General features: G+C 43.1%; 3 protein-coding genes across 10 annotated transcripts; all 3 read left to right on the top strand.

Moving 5' to 3' along the window:
* Positions 1-483: 483 nt before the first annotated feature.
* On the top strand, positions 484-11,759 carry stam2 (signal transducing adaptor molecule (SH3 domain and ITAM motif) 2). 4 transcript variants are annotated; one of them, XM_019879964.1, is made up of 15 exons: positions 485-771; positions 1,376-1,460; positions 1,572-1,647; positions 1,807-1,902; positions 2,029-2,178; positions 2,561-2,636; positions 3,182-3,389; positions 3,529-3,623; positions 3,699-3,781; positions 4,324-4,411; positions 4,488-4,542; positions 4,623-4,767; positions 5,712-5,854; positions 5,960-6,184; positions 11,713-11,759. In XM_019879964.1, the coding sequence occupies exons 1-14, from the start codon at positions 732-734 to the stop codon at positions 6,150-6,152; spliced, it is 1,533 nt and encodes a 510-aa protein (XP_019735523.1). In that variant the 5' UTR covers positions 485-731; the 3' UTR covers positions 6,153-6,184; positions 11,713-11,759. The 4 variants fall into 4 exon arrangements, with proteins under 4 accessions (XP_019735543.1, XP_019735523.1, XP_019735516.1 ...); XM_019879984.1 differs by lacking the exon at positions 11,713-11,759 and having other exon boundaries at positions 484-771; positions 2,032-2,178; positions 5,960-7,144; XM_019879957.1 differs by lacking the exon at positions 11,713-11,759 and having other exon boundaries at positions 5,960-7,144.
* Positions 8,526-16,345, top strand: cacnb4a (calcium channel, voltage-dependent, beta 4a subunit). Of its 5 annotated transcripts, none has more exons than XM_019880005.1 (14): positions 8,526-8,989; positions 10,351-10,434; positions 12,487-12,606; positions 12,685-12,807; positions 13,573-13,700; positions 13,812-13,894; positions 13,995-14,014; positions 14,262-14,342; positions 14,645-14,703; positions 14,787-14,896; positions 15,059-15,210; positions 15,284-15,379; positions 15,464-15,631; positions 15,787-16,345. In XM_019880005.1, the coding sequence occupies exons 1-14, from the start codon at positions 8,927-8,929 to the stop codon at positions 16,003-16,005; spliced, it is 1,506 nt and encodes a 501-aa protein (XP_019735564.1). In that variant the 5' UTR covers positions 8,526-8,926; the 3' UTR covers positions 16,006-16,345. The 5 variants fall into 5 exon arrangements, with proteins under 5 accessions (XP_019735564.1, XP_019735556.1, XP_019735581.1 ...); XM_019879997.1 differs by having other exon boundaries at positions 13,809-13,894; XM_019880022.1 differs by lacking the exons at positions 8,526-8,989; positions 10,351-10,434 and adding an exon at positions 10,946-11,060.
* A 380-nt stretch (positions 16,346-16,725) lies between these two features.
* On the top strand, positions 16,726-20,630 carry arl5a (ADP-ribosylation factor-like 5A). The gene is made up of 6 exons (XM_019880113.1): positions 16,726-17,087; positions 17,981-18,041; positions 18,291-18,438; positions 18,979-19,062; positions 19,134-19,285; positions 19,940-20,630. Exons 1-6 carry the CDS (start codon positions 17,042-17,044, stop codon positions 19,986-19,988), a joined length of 540 nt encoding a protein of 179 aa, XP_019735672.1. The 5' UTR covers positions 16,726-17,041; the 3' UTR covers positions 19,989-20,630.
* Positions 20,631-20,955: the final 325 nt, after the last annotated feature.

Here is a 20,955-nt window from a genome sequence, read left to right as displayed (position 1 = left end):
GAGTCTGTTCCCCAAGGTACCCACCTGTTCTTTGACAGGTACTTTACAACAATCAGCCTTGATGACAAAAGGACTGACAGCGACTGGAACCCTCATGAATAACAGGGTTCCAAAGGACTGCAAGATCGGCGATAAGCTTTTCCTTTGCGTTTCCAAGAAAGGGAATTGCTTTTTGAAGTATCATACCAAATAAGCATAATCGAAGCAAAAGTGAAACAAAAGAAAAGCGATGATGGACAGTTATGTTTATGTTGAACACTTTGTCAAGTTGACTTTTTGATATTTTTGTTGGACTAACTGTTTAACAATGAAGTTCTGTTTCCCCTGTATTGGGTTCCGATGTCCACTGTAGAAGACACATCAAAGCTTAAAAACAAAAACAATATTCCAATTACTTCACATAGATTGGGGAATTTCAAAATAAATGTGATTGGACAACATTTCTTTTCCTGGTAGTCAGCAGGATAAGTCACAGCAGTAGTTATGACAGATCATTGGGTAGCGGTAATACACTCTTTCAGTTTGCCAGCCGTCGTTGAACGCAACAAAGAAGAGGAAAACTAGGAAGGGGAAAAACGGAACAGGCATCGCCGAAGACGACAAAGTTCCCGGAAGTCCTACGAGTCGGATTTTACAGGACGAGGAAACGTTATTTGTTTAGTCATTTTTCCGTCTAACTTGCCTGACAGCCATACTTTCCCATCTTGGATACTTTGTGGTAGTTTTTTATTATGCCTTTTTTTGCCTCAAACCCATTTGACCAAGATGTGGGTAAGTGAATCGCTACCTTTGTTGTGATGCGAAGAGGTCCACTTGTTGCTAACGTTAGCTTAGCTGGAGATTCTTCATTGTTGGCTGGCGAGTGTATTGAATTGCCGTTGACAGTTAAAATGATTCCTTCAAAGTGTCATATTGGTGTGTGGAAGGGGAGATTAAACGGTAAAATTCTCAACAACTCGTTGCTTTAAAAAGTAAAGGGCATACAATGGAATACAAACATTATGCCTGTGACCTGCCTTAATGTGTGTCATGATCACCTGATTGGAATGTAGGTCAACTAAAATGGATGGACATTCAAAGCTTAAAAACAAAACATTGAGTTTTATATGGGTGATTTAAAAACGGGTAGGTGCCAGTGACTTATTGCTGATGACATATTTGACATACAGGATGAGGCAAAAGGAGGTGTACATTTGGACTTTTTTTTTTATTACAGTGACATTTATCAAAAAGTACACTTATTAAATACAGTACATCTTCTAAGTGCTTGAAATGTCCTCCTTCGGCGATTCAACATTGGTCATACCTTTCCAGAACACAGTGACCACTTTTGGCCCGACCTGAATATTAAAATTTTGGATGTGTGTATTTACAGAGAAGGCTACCAATGAAACCAACACCACAGAGAACTGGGCGCTCATTATGGACATCTGTGATAGGATTGGAACGACACCTAATGGGTACGCCGAGAGGGGCGAAAAAGGAACACCAGCATAACATCTCCAGAATTGCTTGCTTGATTTCGGGAGTTATTTCTGGTTGTGATATCTGTGCTGTTTTCTCAAATTCAGACCGAAGGATGGCCTGAGGGCCATCATGAGGAGAGTCAACCACAAAGTGCCTCATGTGGCCATGCAGGCCCTCAATGTGAGTTAGTTACCTGTACTGTTTCACCATCTTGTTGCCATCAAAGACACTATGACATCACATCAGACCTTTGCCACAACCACCCTGTGACCATCAAAAACGAATTACAATTCAGTCAACATTTTGCCCTCAACTCAACTTTTTTATTTTGTCTTTCAGTTGCTGGCCGCTTGCGTGTCCAACTGTGGAAAAATCTTCCACTTGGAAATCTGCTCACGGGAGTTTACGGGCGAAGTGCGCAGCTTGCTGAGCAAAGTGGGTGCACTTATCGAAACGATATATCCCCATATTGAAGGAGAGGGGTTACATTTGCTCAAAGTGGCCTTACTTAGCAACCAAAAGAAGGTTTAGATGATGAAGTTGTGACTGTGTTGGTGTCAGCAGGCGCATCCGAAGGTGTGCGAGAAGCTGAAGGCGCTGATGGTGGAGTGGGCCGATGAATTCCAGAGGGATCCTCAGCTCAGCCTGATTGGTGCCACCATCAAGTCGCTGAAAGACGAAGGCGTCAGCTTCCCTTCGACGTCCTCACAGGTGAGTTGTTTGGGTTGCCCCCACCCCACCCCGACCCTCCATACTGTGTGTAACGCCAGGCTGTAGCATCGCTCGTTGTCCACATTAAAGTCAGTATACTTTGCTCCTGACGTGTTTTTTTTCCAACAATACAATGTATCTCTGTTCATCAAGTGGAACGTAAACATTTCATCAACAATGAAAGAAACCCAATTAGAATCTTTTTCGTAATCCTTCAATCCACAAACAAATTACTACCACTCGGAGTTGACGGTTTTGAATGCTGGAGCGTTCCATTATCAAAAGGAAGCGTTGGTAGCTAACCTCACCTTTTTGTTAACCTTCTCTCTCTCTCTCTCTCTCTCTCTCTCTCTCTCTCTCTCTCTCTCTCTCAACGCCGCAGGGGTCGAGCGTGAAGGGCAGCAGCTCTCCTGCCGCGAGCAAAGCCACAGATGATGACGACGACGACCTGACCAAAGGTGGATTCAAACATGTGATGCATCCACATTGCCTTCACTTTGGTACAGCCTTATTCCAAATTGGTCGTCACTCGATTTATAGCTGTTCACTTTTTCAGTCTCACTATATCGCCCATTTTAAAATAATAATTAAAAAATAAATAAAAATGACATTTGACAACAGATTTTTTTTGCTGTCCTGCGAGATTTTGTGGTGATCATTATTCCACACGGACAAATGTTAGTCAACAGTAACTGTTATTCCATTTCTGTAGTGCTCAACAGAAGCAGACTCATTATATTGTGTTGGAACAAAATAAAATAATTATCAACATTTTTGCCCTCAAATATAGCTAATTTAGGAATTGGGCTGTAACATTACGAAATGGAGAAAATTTGCTAGAAATACTTTACACAAGCACTATATGTATGTTTGAAGTTAATTATTATTTTTTTAAAAAGTTGCCTTTATGGTGTTAAAACCCTCCAGTTTTGGAATGAGGCTGTGAATATACTTTTTATATTTCACCATTCATCATTGTGACTCATTTTCCTCAACATGGCAGCCATCGAGCTCTCCTTGCAGGACCAGAAGCAGCAGGCAGATTCGCGGCCCCCCATGATGTCAGGCGATCCCCCCAGCTACGGCAACAGCGAAGGCGGCGGTCCGGCGCAGGACGCGCGCAAGGTCCGAGCGCTGTACGACTTTGAGGCGGCCGAGGACAACGAGCTCACGTTCAAAGCCGGAGAGCTCATCCTGGTCTTGGATGACAGGTTGGCGTGACTCATCAAAAGAGCATCTGGATGATTTTCAAGTCGAATTTGAGAAGTGTACAAATTACAGTCATGGGGAATTACAAATCCAGTTGTCTGACTGACGTTTCTATTTCTCTGTTTTATTTTTCCCTGACAGCGATCCAAACTGGTGGAAAGGGGAGAACCACCTTGGTGTGGGTCTCTTTCCATCCAATTTTGTCACCAGCAACCTGAACAGTGAATCGGAAACAGGTCAATAGTGCCCCCTATGGGAGGTTATTGATTTTTCATGCTTTGATGTCAGCTGTTTGTTTTTTCCTCCCACAGGGTCTGCTGTGGAGAAAGTGTTGCCGTCAGAGGAGTTGATTGCCGAACCCATAATTGAGCCTGAGTCCATCTTCATTGATGAGGTTTGTGCCTACATTACTTTTTTCAAGAAATTTTACTTTATAGTTGAATGGGGGAAAAAAAAATCACAAAATGGCCTCCAAGAAGATATTTACTAGCTATGTCACACATTCGTAAATACATCATACAAGTATTGTATAATGTGCAGGGTCATAATAGCTGTGGATTTTTCTTTCATTCATTCATTCATTCATCTTCCGAACCGCTTGATCCTCATTAGGGTCGCGGGGGGTGCCGGAGCCTATCCCAGCTGTCTTCGGGCAGTAGGCGGGGGACACCCTGAATCGGTTGCCAGCCATGGATTTTTCTTGATAGTTTTTATTTTGTTTCGACTTTTCTTTTTTTAATTCAGTTGGTTCAAATTAGTTTGTAGTGAGGGTTTCCTCATTTTGCTTTTATTAGGTATAGTATCGGTTTTTGCTATTATGTATGGAGTATGTGCGGTGCAAGATTTAAAAACGACAACAAACACCTCTGCCACCTTGCGGAATAGAAACCAACGACTTGCAGTAATCCACCTCATGTCTTTTGTTTGTCATGGCAGGGGAAGATGGACAGGTCTTTGGCGATGCTGCGAAACGCCGATCCCGCAGATCTGAATCCAGACCCCGCCGAGCTGATCCAGCTGGAGGGTATCAAGCCGCACGCTCGTGTAAACACGCATACAATTCCTTATTATACTCCTACCAACTGTGTTTGATTGAACAGATGCTTGTGAGCAGATGAACCCCATTATTGACGAGAAACTGGAGGAGCTCGACCGGTATGAGGATTTGGCTTCTTGTGGAGACGCCAACCGAACCGGTTCCGGCCGCTAGAATAATCTTTCTCTCTCTCTCACAGGAAGCACTCGGAGCTGTCGGAGCTCAACGTGAAGGTTCTGGAAGCCCTGGAGCTGTACAATAAGCTCATGAATGAGACGCCAATGTACCAGGCCTACTCCAAGATGACCCAGTATGGAACTGCGGCCCCCGCGAACACCATGCAGGTCAGACCAACGCACTCGCACAGGTGGAAAAGACCCTCATAAAGTATGGGTCCACACGCACATTGGGGTTTTCGCAGGTCATTAAATGGATTTTGCGAAACGTACAACCATAAAGGGCATTAAAAAAAAAAAAAACATTAAATATTCATTGAGTTAAAACACCACGAGTAAGCTGCTGCTTTGCACCAAGCTAGGCTACTATCTGCCTGGCTTGTCACTTGGAAGTGACTCCAATGCACTTGTTTTTCAGACTTGAGGCATATTTATTGAGTAACTCCTCCAGGTAGATCGTGTAACATCATTGGTGTTATTTTTGGTTGGTTCGCTCGAAAACTGCATCGGCACTGACAATGCGCATCAGTATAAAACCGAAACTCAGGGCATTTAACGTTGTGCAAAGGAGTCACTATAACACACTTTAGCGGGAAATATGATTACAAAAAATATCTTGTTGTGGAGAATTGTATTTTGCAATAAACATAACATGCGCATGTGTAACCGAGACGTGTCATATATTCACTGGAACGGAATTGTTCCTTGCACTTTCTTCATAAGAAGTGGCATGTTGTGTAACCAAAACAAATAAATAAATAAAAGATTCGAAATAATTCCCAGTCCAATAAATCTTCAGCACACGCGGCTGAGCCTCATCTCTCTTGCCTTATGAAGCGTGACAAGTCGATGAACGAAACGCTGGCGTGTGAAGTCTTGCAAACAAATTGCCACGGTTGATTCGCAGGTTAAATGGAGACAAAAAGCGATGCTGATCAGAATTCTTTATTTTCTGACATCTTGACTCTTACGTTCCATGTTTTGTTTGTAGTGTCACAAGAGCATGTCTGTGGTGGGGGGCATCCAGCCTTTTTTTCAAAATGTTATCCATTGAAAAAAAAAAAAATGACAAGAAGCCTCTCTTTACAATGCTAACTCGTCGTCGCATTCAGGGCTACGTCAGCCAAGCTGCCGCCACTGCCTACCTGCCCCCCGGGATGCCTCCACCACCGACCTACAGTTTGCCCGGCGACCAGCAGGGGCCGCTGCATTCACTGCCCAACAACAACCAAACTGCGCTGCCAACCTATATGAGGTAAGATGGAGCTCACCTCTTATTTTACACCACCCGACGGGGAGCAGAATACTCGGAACCACAATGGATGAAAAATGTCAACAAAGTAACCTGTTGCGTTGACAGCAGCGGCGTGAGCTCCCATCACCAGTACATGAGCCAGGCAGCCGGCGGCGCCGTTTACCCGCAGATGCCCGTCGACATGTCGGCCTATCATAGCGGCGCCGTGCAGCCCGTGTCCTACCCTGCTTCTGCTGCAGCCCCGCAGCACCACCAGCACCAAGTGCAAGGGGCATACTACCAGCAGCCCCTCCTCTAAAAGGCAACAATAGGTTGGACCGGTGTGTGTGTGTCCTGGTCTACCTGATGACTGCTTCCTGGCGAGGATGGACATGCCCGTTTTCTCACTTTTTTTTTTTTTGTTTTTCAATATCAAACTTGTCTTTTTAAATCTTCAACGAGTGTGTACCGTGAAGCCCCTTTCGCGCCACGCCGCCTGCGGGAAAGTTTTTTTTTACCCAATGGGGGTGTTAAAAGTCGACCTGGGAATGTAACTCGGTATTAGAAGCCCCTTTCACACTGCCAATCATTCTTTTTGTGATGCCGTTTTGTGTGAAATGTAAAAACAAGGGCGATTGGGGCGTGGGGCTTGAGTTGACTGGTATGTTTTCAATATTTCAACATGAAGCGGTATCAGAAGCTCCTTTCATGCTGCCAGCACTTGGCCATATCCCACTTCTGCGTGTAAGGTACCCACAGGGAACGGCAGGGTGTGTTGACCTGCAAATTTTGGGGCATCTGACAAAGCCGTGTGGGTAAAAACCGACCGATTAATTTTTGGGCTTCTGATGCAAGTAGTTAGAAGCTCCTTTCATGCTGCCCATCATAGTTGACAGGCCCCACCCATGTGGCCCCAGTCTATGTGTAATGAAGGTACAAATAGATTGGTGCGCGGCTTTGACGTCAGATTTTCTGTTTTCAGAATCCCCTTTCACACTGCCTGTCAAAGCAGGACAAAAAGCCACCTGTTTCACGGTACCAACAAAAAACTGTATTGTTGAAGGTAACCGTTTTTGGTGACAGCACGGAATGGTTGAAGTCAAGCAACATATATTCGTTATCCGAAGCCCCTTTCCCACTGCCCACCGATGGGGGTCTTTTTCACTGACTTTCAAGCACCGGTTGAAGTGGACCTGCGAAATTTCAAGTATCAAAACCCCCTTGAAACACGGCTGCCTGTCAAAAGCTGGCTTTTTTGCAGCTAGCTGTAAGGTACTGAACCGAAACGGGTGTGCCATGTTGGAGTCATCCTGCAAACTTACCCAGCTTTCGCCGTGGGTGCCAGAAGCCCCTTAGAGAAATGGGGCAAAGGGGTTTTCAGAGAATCCGGAAAAGCCTTTATTACCCCACACTCATGTCTCCTTCAGTTTTGTGTCGAAAGCAATCATCAACCCCGATCAAAATCAGCCGTCACCCATTTTGTACCCCAACCTCAGTCGGGCCCCTGTGCTGGAGACCGACGTAATTATTCTTCTGTGTATTTTCCATGTACAGTCGCACCTTAGCTTTGTACACATGTATTTACCACTGGATGCCTTGGCTGCCTGCGTATCAACACGAGCGTGACGCAGGTGTGCTGCTGCTGCTTGTGAACTATAATTAATAATATATGTATATAGATATATATATTCCACAAAAGTGCTCCTTTACCCCTTTTGTAACTTTAAAGATGTTCTTGCGCAGATAATTAAAAAAATTAATAAATGAACAAACTGTGGCTATTTTCTTCGCGGGTGCACGTCAAAATGGCGGCTCGTTAGCTGGTCATCATTTATTCATCGGGCGTGACCTTTTCAGAGAGCCACCACCGCGCTTGACTTCATGGCGAAACGCCATGGGGATCCTTGGGTTCGACCGTTGCCACCTGTGTCGCAGCAGCTGCCTTTTTGACAGTCGGACCGTTTTGGGGGGAAAAAAAAAAGTCTATACTGCCTTCAAGTGCCTCAACTCTTGATTATTGCGACTTGATTATGGATGCAGGTGGTGATGAAGTAGAGATTTACTGGGTAGAATTGAGAGTCAGTATGAAACATGATCCATCCATTTTCCGATCCGCTTATTTTCAATCAGCCTGCCTGCCATGCATGTTTTTGGAATGTGGGAGGAAACCGGAGTACCCGGAGAAAATCCACGCGGGCCCGGGGAGAACATGCAAACTCCACACAGGGAGGCCAGAGCTGCGATTGAACCCGGTACCTCTACACTGCGAGGTCGACGAGGTCCACTGGCCCACCGGGCCGCCCATGAAACATAATTTTTAAAAATATTTTTGTTTTAAGAACTGTGCCAATTGCTGAATATATGGAAATTTGTTTTTGAATCTCTAATTTGAACGTTTTCCATGTATTTTAATGTTCAATAGACTTGGTAGGCGAACGTCTCATGACTGAAAATGTAAAAAAAAAAAAAAAAAAACTACTTTCAGTAGTATTTGTTTATTGAACATCGTACACCTTTTTATGTTGAATAGAATTACCATATTTCCTTTGCTAAGCGGACACGTCATGACTTTCAAAATAAAATATTTTGTTTTTGAAGATAATGTTCTGTGATTATGCAGCCTGTGTTATTTCCTTTGGTAAACGCATCATGACAAAATGTTGGGAAAAAAAAGAATGTTCAATGGAAGTCGTGATATTTCCTGTGGTCGGCGAACACGTGAGCGTGAAACTTGAGTAGCGTTCTTTTATGTCTGGTGAATTAGGGTGGAGAAATGTGTCGTGACATCTGTGCGGTTACTGAACGCATCGGCGCAGGATGAAAACTAATCGTGATGTTTGGTGCGGTCATTGAACGCGTCACGAGCAAGGAGACTGGGCTTGCTGCCACTCCCCCCTCAGCCCCCCTCAGCATCCTTTCCTGGAGCAGCAGCACACGACCGAACGCACGACAGGACCGAGAACCTCCCAACGTTGTCAGGACTGAACCAAGCTGGAGCCGGCGGTGGCGTCGGATCCGCACGCCGGGCAGCAGCAGCCGGGGTGGAGCGGTGCCGAGCGGCAGCCTCCGCCCTGGACCGACGAACTGGCTGACATGTCCCGGCACATTTACGGCAGACACGGGCCGGCGGACGGAGCGCGCAAGGCAGCCTTCCAGGTTTACATTTTTCGTTCAGTTTTTAGTTCATATGGGCACTCACGGTCCACTTTATCAGGTGCACCTGCTGTCATTGAGATCCAATAGCCTATAAGAAAGCTTGTACTAAATAAGGTGGTCTAAAACATTAAGAATTGCTCTTCCAAAGGCATTTTTTTGTTTAGTTTTTTTGAAGGGGGTACCTAATGAATTGGCTTGTGATTTGAACTCCATCCAATGAAAAAAAATTGCAAGAAAAATTTTGTGGGACAAAATGACGGGGTGCCATTAATCACTGCCCCCCCCTCACACACACACACACACACACACACACACACACACAGTCGCCCCACAAGCTCAGGTGCAGACCCCCTCTGACTTCAAAGTAGGTCACTTGCTCATGATGCTCACTGGCAAACGGCAGAAAACCTTGTTGTCATATTCAAGATTTGTCGTAAATATACGATGATGACTATTAACGAGAATGGGCAATACCCCTAAATTCCCCAAATGTGATGGGAGTAGTTTTGGTTCTAATTTAGTTAAGGCTTTATTTTCTTCCAAAGTTTGTTTGATCAGGAGTATTTTTAAAATGGATCGGAACTATTGTTGGGCGATAACAATAGGCCATTCTGCAATTTACCAAATTGATGACTTTTTTTATATTCAAGTTTCTTCAGTTTTGTGCTTATTGTTAGCAGGATACATTGAAAATATGTGATATTTGACTTTATTTGATCCCTTTGCATATCAAATATACTGCCAATTGCGAACCAGCAACTAGAATAAGTAACTTAAAAGTGAAATTTCACCAATTACAGCATTTTTTTTGTTCGGCTTTCTGTTTTGATCCTTTGTGTGTTGTGAAATAGTTTGACAATATTCATAGAATTGAACTAGCTAGCATCAATCATGATAAGTAACTGAAATGAGGTTGATCCGTTTTAGTTAGCAGGCTCCCATTTCAGTTAGAAAGACGTTTCAACTTTTAACTGATTTTTTTTTTTTTTTGGTTCGACTCTCTCTTTCCTTTGATGTCTTTGGATGAATAAATAGGTTGGAAATGTCATAGGACACTAACTCGCAACTATGGTAACTTGCAACGATTATAGTGAATGATTTAAAAGTGGAGATGGTCTGATTCGGTTCGAAGTTTCCCCAATTGACAAAATAAATTGAATTTGATTTTTTTTCTTTACAATCCTTTGCCGATTGTGAAATAGATCAGAACTATCGTAAGATTTTAAACTAGCAACGAATTCGTTGTTGCCAATTTGATTCGCATTTCCCGCCATTTACCCAATAGTGTGTTTTCTCAGATTGTTTCTCTACGAAAAGTTTCAATTTGCTGCGTCTCTTTTTTTTTTCTTGTTACATTTCAGGTAAACGGAAGTACATACTCCAGGAGGAGTAGACTGAAGAGATCGGACGGCAGCACCACATCCACGAGCTTCATCCTCAGACAGGTACCAAAGCTTTCTTTTGCATCTGCATAACTACATTTTTAAGTTGCAAAAATATATGCACAGTGTATTTTCTGCAGCGCAACAACGAGGCGCTCTAAAGCGGTCATGCCAACCCGAAGGCCTGATCGGCAAGCTCGCTCTCAAGTTTGTTTTGTTTTGTTTTTTTTCGCCACCCTCATCGCTCTTGTGGCTTGTCTCCGTGTCTCCACGCACTCCTGACAACAAGACGCTTTAAAGTGGCAAAGCTGGCTGGCTAGCTAGCTAACTGCAATTTCAAAACAAATCTTCACTTTACATTAAAAAAAAGACAATCCCTCAGTCTTCCATGAAGCATTGTGGCTTGTTTATATATATTATATTTCGGCAAATTCCAGTCTTCTCCGTTTCGCCTACTTCCTTCTCCTCAGCCAATGGGGACGCTGCCGACTGTGTAGTGAGCTCGCTTGCTGATGGGAGGCAAAGCTGCATTCGCTGAAGGAGAAGAGAAAATACACTCCTCTTTCTGATTGTGTGTGTTGTGTCCGTGTGTGTGTGTGTGTGTGTGTGTGTGTGTTCGTGTAGAAGGCAGAATTTCCTTTTACATGTACGACACTTTGTACCCACATGGATTTGATGACTGGGAGACGGTAAGCCTACGACGCATATCAATGTCTTCTAGTGTCATATTGCAAGAATAACATTAATGAAACAATAAAACAAGTGTTAAACAATGATTCAGACAGGACTTTACTCCGGGGGAATAAACTTTCATGAGTCATCATAGTGCAAGTAATAAAGTAACAATAAAGAACACAGCAGTTAAATAATTCAAAAATAGTTTGTTTTACAATTTCCATAAAAGCATTACAAAAATTAATTTGTATGTTTACTACAAAAGGTTTACATTTTTACATGAACAGTTTTTAAAACATTGCAACATTAGATTGCTACTTGTCACGAGAATTAAAAAAAAAATCAAAAATAAAGTTGAACGTCTAAGTTCAAAAATTTAAAGTTGTCATTTACAACGGAACATTTTTTTTTATTTGCTGCAAAACTTCTGCTTTCTTTCGAATGTCGTTGGACGAAATATTGTAAAGTGTAGTCACTGTGGTTAAGTGTGCATTGTTATTTTTAGCTAAAGCTGGTTAGCATAGCGACGGGGGCTAGCAGACGCCATCCAACAAGAATGCTTTTAATCTTTCAACTCCACTGCAATAGGCCCTCAGACAAAACAAGAAGTCAAGATAAACCTCAAGTGTCATGCTACGCTAACCACTACAGCGCTATCAGGCACAGATGTGTGTGTGTGTGTGTGTGTGTGTGTGTGTGTGTGTGTGTGTGTGTGTGTGTGTGTGTGTGTTGTGTTGGATAAAAGTTATGCCGGATGGAAATTGCAGTGGATAAACTTTGTGGTTATCATCAATGAAAATTGTGCCTGATGTAAATTTATTGTTTTAATAAGTGAAAATTCCATCGAATGACATTGATTGGTACAAAATGAAAGTTGTGCCAGATGATGGTTGTACTAGATGAAAGTTATGAATGATGAGAGTTGTGTTGAACGGGGTGGCGTAGCTCAGGTCATCTCCCAACCCCGAATTTGGCGGTTCAATCCGTGGCTATTGCGACCTCGTCGAAGTGTCCTTGAGCAAGACACTGAAACCCTGAGTTGCTCCTGATGCTGCGTCATCAGTCGTTAAATAAGGCAACAGTGTCAAGTGCTTTGAGTACCAAAGGTAGAAAAGCGCTACAGAAGTAACAGTCGCATTTGCCAATCAAACTTTGTTTCTGGCTGAAAATTGCTCATTCTCTTTAGTGCGTTAGCATCTTTGTCATATTACAGCTTCGCCGATGACTGTCCAATGCACAACCTTCCCTTACATGGTGGCTGACGGTTGTCATAGCAACCCCAGCAACTATGGGATGTTTGAAGGTGCATGAAGCGTGCCGGCCGCCATTGTTGTTTCCACGCTTTGATGACGCCACATGAAAGTACAGCTGTCATGAAATAAACATCAGCTCACGGCTCCTGTCTTCTTCATCATTGGTTCTTCTTCTTTGGTTTTCCAGGGTTCTGCTGACTCGTACACCAGCCGACCATCCGACTCGGACGTTTCCCTGGAGGAGGACAAGGAGGGTGGCAGGCAGGAGCGTGAGCAGCAGGCGCAGATTCAGCTGGAGAGAGCCAAGGTCTGTTTCCACACACCCGGCACTTCCTTGTCTTATTTAATCTTATCTTGTGAGTTTCTTGGTTGTTTCTTGATAAAGACCAAAGCGGTGGCGTTCGCCGTGAGGACAAACGTCAGCTATTGCGGAGCTGTGGACCAGGACGTCCCCGTGGGAGGCACCGCCGTCTCCTTCGATACCAAGGACTTTCTCCACATCAAAGAGGTTCTGTTTTGGGCTTTTTTTGTCCAAATTAACCAGATGAACTTCCCATCTCACAATGTAAGATCAATAATCATGCCCAAAGATGTACGCAATAAAATGAACCCACAGCCATAACTTTCTGTAGATGTAAAAAGCAGGATCGAAGAGTCAAGGTCACTTTTTAAATTGAAGTAACACTGCACTAGTTAGAGAAAAATCATTCTTTTCCGAGAAAGAAGCATCAGACATTTAAAACCTTTAGAAAAGTTTCTTTTTGAGAAAAAAAGTTAATATATTTTAGAAAAAGGTCAGATGTTTTAAGAGAAAAAAAAAGTATCATTTCCAGAAGTCATGTATTTTGAATATTTTGAGTATTTTCAAGGGAAAAAACTTAAAAAAAGATCAAAGATATTCCTTTTTTAAATGCAAATTATTTATACAAAAATTAGATATTTTTGAAAAGTTAGAATTTCTTCTAGACCAATAAAATGATTTTTGAGACAAACATTACATATATTCCCAAATAAAAACATTAAAATATATTTTTAATCAATAAAGTTATATATTCATGAGAAGAAAAGATTCTTTTTTTTTGGTAATATTTTCAATAAAAGGGCCTATTTTCAAGAACAAAAAAAAAATCTAATGAAGAAAGTGAGAAAGAAAGAACATGAATATATTTTCAAGAAAAAAAAAGATATCTCTACACAACCAAAATGAAATATTTTGTACTTAAAATAGGGTCTATTTCCAAAAGAAAAAACGTTTTCATGTTTGCGTGTGCAGAAGTACAACAACGAGTGGTGGATCGGTCGCCTGGTGAAAGAAGGTTGTGACGTTGGCTTCATTCCGAGTCCTCTCAAGCTGGAAAACATTCGCCTGCAACATGACAACAAGCGAGGACGCTTCCAAGGGTCCAACACCCTTTTCCATAACTTTATTACAATGACACAATACTTGTGTTTTGCTTTTATTATTTTTCATATTAGTAACATATATATATTTTGTCGCTTTTGGTCTAGCAGTCACCACAAGTCCGGTGGGAACTTGTCGTCCAGTTTAGGAGACATCGTGTCAGGAACCTTCAAGAGCACGCCAAACAGTGCAGGTGGGTCCACACTGGTTCTGTCCCGTTTCAAGTGGTGGGAGCACAGTTTGTTTTGATTCAAAGTGATCCTTCCTCATTCAGAATTTATTGTCATCAACAGGGAAGCAGAAACAAAAAGTGGTGAGTGGAACATTTTGTTTGATTATTTTGTATATATATATTTTTTTCTGCTGCTTTGATGTGCCCAAATTGATTTTTCTGTGGTCAAATATTGCAATTTGCTGCACAAATATTGAAGCTTTGTAAATGTAACACTCGATGTGCAATTTCTGGAAGAATGTGTCGCGTTTTTGTGGGCAAAATCGATCATTTTCTTGCGCAAATCAAAATGTTGTCATCAACACTGCATTTTGTGCCTCCTGTTTAGGCCGAGCAAGTGCCCCCGTATGACGTAGTCCCTTCCATGAGGCCGGTGGTCCTGGTGGGTCCGTCGCTTAAAGGCTACGAGGTAGGATGACGACACCATGGTCATGATGATTAATATTAATAATCATCATCACGACGGGAGGGGCGGTGCACCGGGAGTCGGTTGTCATGGAGTCCCCGTCCCTCCTCTTGCCCCGTTGGCTGCCATCGCCATGGAAACGGCAGTCTTGTGCGTTCACTAAAGAAGCAGAAAGAATACGGAAACATTTGGACTGTAGAAAGGATGATAAAAGTACTCGTACATTTATATAAGCCCGCGGGAAACTTTATCCACTTGTCCCTGGAAGAACCTGACACACACACCAACACCTTCCGTCCCCGCAGGTGACCGACATGATGCAGAAGGCGCTGTTCGACTTCCTGAAGCACAGGTTTGACGGCAGGTGAGTCCCTCGTGCACAACACGTGTATCTTTGAGTTCGTGCGATCGAGGTTTGATGTGACCGGTGGCGTCTTGCGTTGGCAGGGTCTCCATCACCCGGGTAATGGCCGACATATCTTTGGCCAAGAGGTCAGTACTAAACAACCCCAGTAAGCGCGCCATCATTGAGAGGTCCAACACCCGTTCCAGCATCGGTAACGCCCTCACTCAATGATGCGCACGTGTCTTGGAGGTCTTATATGTGTCTTTGATATACCCCGAGTGTTTCTTTGAGAGTTTATTTTTTTTGTGTGTGGGGCGGAATAGCTCAGTGGTAGAGGCTCAGTATTTATAAGGTGTCTTTGATTCCGGCGTAGCTGAGGTGCAGAGCGAGATCGAGCGCATCTTCGAGCTGGCGCGCTCACTGCAGCTGGTGGTGCTGGACGCCGACACCGTCAACCACCCGGCGCAGCTCGTCAAGACCTCGTTGGCGCCCATTCTAGTCCACGTCAAAGTGTCCTCGCCTAAGGTGGGCGGCGGCGGATAAAAGAGGGTCTGAGCCAAAGAGGCTACGGATGCAGATTGTGATTTTGAACCTTTAGGTCCTCCAGCGTCTCATCAAGTCTCGCGGCAAATCTCAAAGCAAACACTTGAACGTGCAGCTGGTGGCAGCTGAAAAACTTTCCCAGTGTCCTTCTGTAAGTAGCCACAGTTTTTCACCATCATATTTTTTTTTACATCAGTTTTCCGTCATTTGTGCTTGTACGTTCGCCCCGCGACAGGAGATGTTTGACATCATCCTCGACGAGAACCAGCTGGAGGACGCCTGCGAGCACCTGGCCGACTACCTGGAGGCGTACTGGCGAGCCACGCACGCCCCTTTGCTCAACACCACGCCAGGACGCAACTTGAGCTCCACAGCGCTCTCACCGTATCCCGCCGTCATCCAGGTCGTTCAAGCTCAGCGACAAGTCGCAAGTCGACCAGTAAAGGATTGAAGTTGGAAATGCGAGACAAAAAAAAAAATTAAAGTCATAATATGCGAAAGATTATAAAACTGTATTGTCGTTGTTATCCCCAAAACATGCCGTTTGCATCCAAACAGGCCCAGCGTAAGCACAACAACAACCCAAACGCATCACCCGTGGAGCGTCGCAGCCTGATGCCGGCCGAGCAAAACCTGCAGAACGAGCGGGCCAGGACAGGTCGCCACCGGTTGTCGTCAGGGTCCCAGCACAGCTGCGACCAGTCGCATCTGGTGGAGGAGGACCCCTACCTCCATGAACCCTACCAGGACACTTATCAGCCTCACCGCAGGCCCTGAAAACATCTTCAGGAAACAAATGGTAGACTGTGTCATGATCGTAATGATGATATGTTGTTCTAGAGATACGATTTTATTTTGTTAGCAATGAAACACAACATGTGTTCTTTTTCTTTCTTTTTAATCAATAAGCACATCAAGGTGATATCGTTGGAGTATTTTTACATGGAACTACACATATTATACTCAGTTGGCCTCGTACTAAGTTGTAGACATTTAATATTCATGTACCTTGACTTAAATCACTTGTATGTCAAATCAGCTTTCCCCATTGAAAGAAATGGAAATGTTTATAATCTGTTCTAGCTCCCCAAAAATATATCTATAACAGTGTATTTTAATAGAAAAAAATAGAAGTCAAAAGTATTGTACTTTCTAAAAACATGCAGTAATAGCAAAATTAAATAGAATGTAAAGAACGAAGCAGTTTGTACATCATGATTTCATGCTTTCATTTAATGGACATTGTGTGGCTCCTTCTGTTGTGTACGCCTTAGCCACCGGAAGGCAGTATACTACGGACATATGACAGTGGACTCTTGCTATTTGTGGGGTATCGTGACCAGCCGACTGGTGAATAACAAAAACGTGGTGTGGTGGCGAATGCTATGTTAGATATATTTTGTTTAGTTTTATAGTTGTTATTTACATTTGTATGCCCAGAAATGATTGACAAGTCATCACCCGCGAACAATGCAGTGGACTGGTGCCACTGCGCATGCGCATTGACTGCCATCGAGGCAGCCGCTCTCCTCTCAGCTGACATTTGCGCTAGTAAGATAGCCGCCGCGCTAGCAACGCCACGCAACGCCGCTCCCTTTCCAGCAAATTCCTCCACTTTCCCTCTTAATTTCCCCCTTGACGTGACTGGCACAGGTGCGGGGCTGCTTCTCTGCATCCTGTATGGCGTTAAATCGGCCATGGCGCTTGCGTTCAAACGCGTTGATAACCCTGTCGCGCTAATTAGCATCTAGGCTGGCTTGCTAGCTCGTTAGGGAAATTCCGAGTTTGGCGAGGCGGTTCAGCTTTACCAACCATGGGAATACTTTTCACCAAGTTATGGAGGCTTTTTAACCACCAAGGTAAGAAGCATTACGGCGTTTAAAGACCAGGCGAGAGCAAAACGACGTGATGCTAACAGGCCTGAGCTAACACACACACACACACACACACACACACACACACACACACACACACACACACACACACACACACACACACACACACACACACACTTATGGAATGCAATCGAGAATGGACACTTCATTAGGTACACCGTCTATTGGGGGACAATGTAACTGAAGGCACAATTTTCCTATTGGATGCCATTGGTGGGTGTACCTAATGAAGTGTCTGCCCGCAGGTTATTTATTATAATTTGGCTGACTTGGAGGAATGTTGACTCATTAACGAGATCGTTCGTAAAAGCTGAATGATTATCATTCGTTACCAAATGTTTAATTTTATTCGGATTTAATTTTTGGAACGAAAAAGTTGGACTACTGAGAATTACATCGAAGTATGAGTATAAGCATGGGAGTCGTTTTTGTAATTCTTTTATTTAATGAGGGGAAAAAACACGTGAAAATATCAAACTGTTCTAAGGAATATTGTCATCATTTTATTTGAGAAAAACGGTTGTAAGTTTGCAAGAGTTACATGAAAAATATTGTGAGGAAAAAGTAGTGATTTTTGTACATTTTTAAAATCATGAGAAGAAAATGCAATGTTGTGAGAATGAAGTCGCTGTATTATCACGCCTGTATTATGATGGAAAAGTTGTCTTTTTTTTTGTGTGTTGATAAATTCTTTTAAGAGAAAAAAAAGTGAAATAGTCTCAGGCTAAAGCCACACAAAATTACGTATTTAAATACTGTCAAAATATACGATGCAGAAAAGATGACTCTGAAGAATCTGAACATGAGTCAGCATTTTTCCGCGAAGTCTGTAATCAGTGTCGTCTCTTGTCTTCCAGAGCACAAAGTCATCATTGTTGGTCTGGACAACGCGGGCAAGACCACCATTCTTTACCAGTTGTGAGTACCTGTATTTTCACCAGTGTGAGTGAATTTTAGCGCTCATGCCTAAGGTGTACGTTTTGTTTTGAAGCAGCCATTTTTAGTATACAAAAAAAAATCAAGTGAAATTTTTGTTTAAAAGCACAGCCATTTCGGGCATCTCATCAGTTTGATATTCTGCGGATTTTACATGAAGATGGGGTGCATGGGCCTGTTTATAGCTGCTTGCAACTTAATTATATGTTTTATTTTATATTTTTGTCATAGTTCCATGAACGAGGTGGTGCATACGTCGCCTACCATTGGTAGCAATGTAGAGGAGATCGTGGTGAAAAACACGCACTTCCTCATGTGGGACATCGGCGGGCAGGAGTCACTGAGGTCCTCGTGGAATACCTATTATACTAACACAGAGGTAACAACTCTTACTTCTTATCGAACTATCTATCTATCCATCTATCTCAGAAGGTGAGCGACCGCCTCCATTCCTTCATGTCGTGAGATATTTAGGCATACAAAATCATCTGAGTTGAAAAAAAACCCAGAGATGACACGCTATTGAGATATAAGTAAACAGTAAGATCTATTTTATGTGACTTTCCCTCCTGGAAATACATTAAGGATGAATTATTTTTTTCTTAATCAAATCACTCACTGCAGAATTTATAAATGTCCACCAGATGATGCTATTTCCCCAATTCAAAGCATGCAGCACATTTTCACACTTTTCTTGTCATGGTGATTCACTACTGAAATGGTAACTGTTTGCTGTTGATAATGGTTTGTATGTAAAGAGGGTTAAAATACCAGAAACTCATTTGGCCACCATTATTTTTCCCCGATTCAAAGCCTGCAGCAATCTTTCACATCTTTCCACTCTCTATCCATCCCAAACATTAGAATTTTTGACGTGCATCTTTGAGGACTTACTCAAGGGCTAATGTTTGTGTTGTAGTTTGTGATCGTGGTGGTCGACAGCACTGATCGGGAAAGAATCTCGGTGACCAAAGAGGAGCTCTACAGGATGCTGGCGCATGAAGTAGGAGACGCCACACACAGGCATGCATGTTATAATATGTATCAAGATTAATAATCGCATGTGTGGTGTAGGACCTGAGGAAGGCGGGACTCCTGGTGTTTGCCAACAAGCAGGATGTGAAGGGCTGCATGTCGGTGGCCGATATCTCGCACAGCCTGCAGCTCACAGCGGTCAAAGACCACCAATGGCACATCCAGGCTTGCTGTGCCCTCACCGGAGAAGGGTGACTCACATGCTAACACGCTTAATGCAAAATGACAACATGCGAACAAGCCACATGTGATTCAAGTCAAGCGTCTTTGCACTGAAGGATAAGACCACTTAAAAGACATTTCCGACACAAAATGGCCAGTTTCACTTAGCAACATGGAATTTGGTAGACGTGTCTGCCATGAGTTGACCCACAAAAAAGTCAAGACACAGGAACCCTGGCATTTGCATCTGACGTTGCCTTTACCAGTGGTCCTTAAGAATCATTTGAAAAATCTTACGCCAGGTTCACTGAGCAACAGGAGATTTGGTTGACGCGGCTATGATGATGAGACCCACAAAAAAGTCTCCAGAAGCCAAGACCAAAAAGTCTGCGAAAGATGTCCATTTTGCTTTAAATTTGCCTTTTGAAATTTATTTTTCTATTTTGGGGGAAACATTAAATTTGGGGAATTTGTTCAAATTCAGCCCGAAAGCCTTTTTATTTATTTATTTTTGGCAGAGGGAAATTTGATCAACACGACTGCCAAACTCCAAAAAGATAGGAAATCCGCTATTTTTAATGCGAAACGTCCATTATCTGCTTAGTTTGTCCACTTTCAGGCCACCTAATCTTAAAATAAATCAAATTAAAGTCTCATCTTTCTTTTATTGTTTTCTCCTCCAGTTTGTGTCAAGGTCTTGAGTGGATGATGTCACGGTTACGAGTCAGATGATGGCCTCTGAACGTTCATCTGGCCTCGCTCCAGGACTTGGATCGTGATGAGGTGGTGGCTTGGCCTGAGCCTTTTTCCCCACCAAGCTATTTTGAGGACCTTCTTTTTGTCTTGTGTGATAATTTATTGGATCGAGGACTTTATTTAAAGTGCACGCTTTTTCCTTTCAACAAGATGGAGGTCCTCTTCTGCAGCCCCTGCGGCCTTGACATAGTATTCCCGGACCAGCGACGTTGCGTCCAGTCCAGTATTGTTTTAACACGGTGCCTGTAGCAACATGGACGCTTGGTGTGATGATGAATGAGGTGGATGGGAGTGGGACTGGTGATGGTGGGGGGTAATCACATGACGCGCCCCCCGAAGATAAAACCAGTCAATTAAATGTTTTTATCTGTTCATCTCAAGTGCGTCCTCTGAGTTTTCTTTCACAGAGTTGTCACCACAACATACGTTTTACACATTTTCCAGTGTCTGCCTTTGATTACCAACGTGACAACATTTTTAAATCCGATGATGGGCTATGCAGAAATTGATTTTTTTGTGTCAGAGGGGTGGGAGGTGTGTGTGAAATGGTTTTGTGTCACGTCTATAAAAAATGTGGTCCAAAGTTAGAGTAAAACAGTATAACCATTTCCCAACATATCTCCTCGAGTCTTTTGTTGGGCTGCTACTTTCTCATCCCATCTTTTTTAGAAAATTCCACAAAGATGGTGGCCTCTGGTCTCGTTGCAACTTGGTGTGCAAGGCAGGCAAACGGTAAGTAAAGTTAAAGTCATGTAAAATTTGCACTCTGTATGTGGGATTAACGTTTTGATTTTAAAATGTTGCAGAAGCGGACCAGACAAAGTCTAGATCATCTGTGCCCAAAAAGACACAGAAAGGTCAGCCATTTTAAAGTCGATTTTGGTCCTCCAGATATTTTTGAAAATTCCACCCGCGAAACCAGTCCCATTAAGCAATATGAAAT

This window comes from Hippocampus comes, unplaced genomic scaffold, assembly GCF_001891065.2.
Source record: "Hippocampus comes isolate QL1 unplaced genomic scaffold, H_comes_QL1_v1.1 scaffold214, whole genome shotgun sequence".
Lineage (NCBI taxonomy): Eukaryota > Metazoa > Chordata > Actinopteri > Syngnathiformes > Syngnathidae > Hippocampus > Hippocampus comes.
Note: the sequence above shows the minus strand (reverse complement) of the source record. Positions and strands in the feature narration are given on the sequence as shown.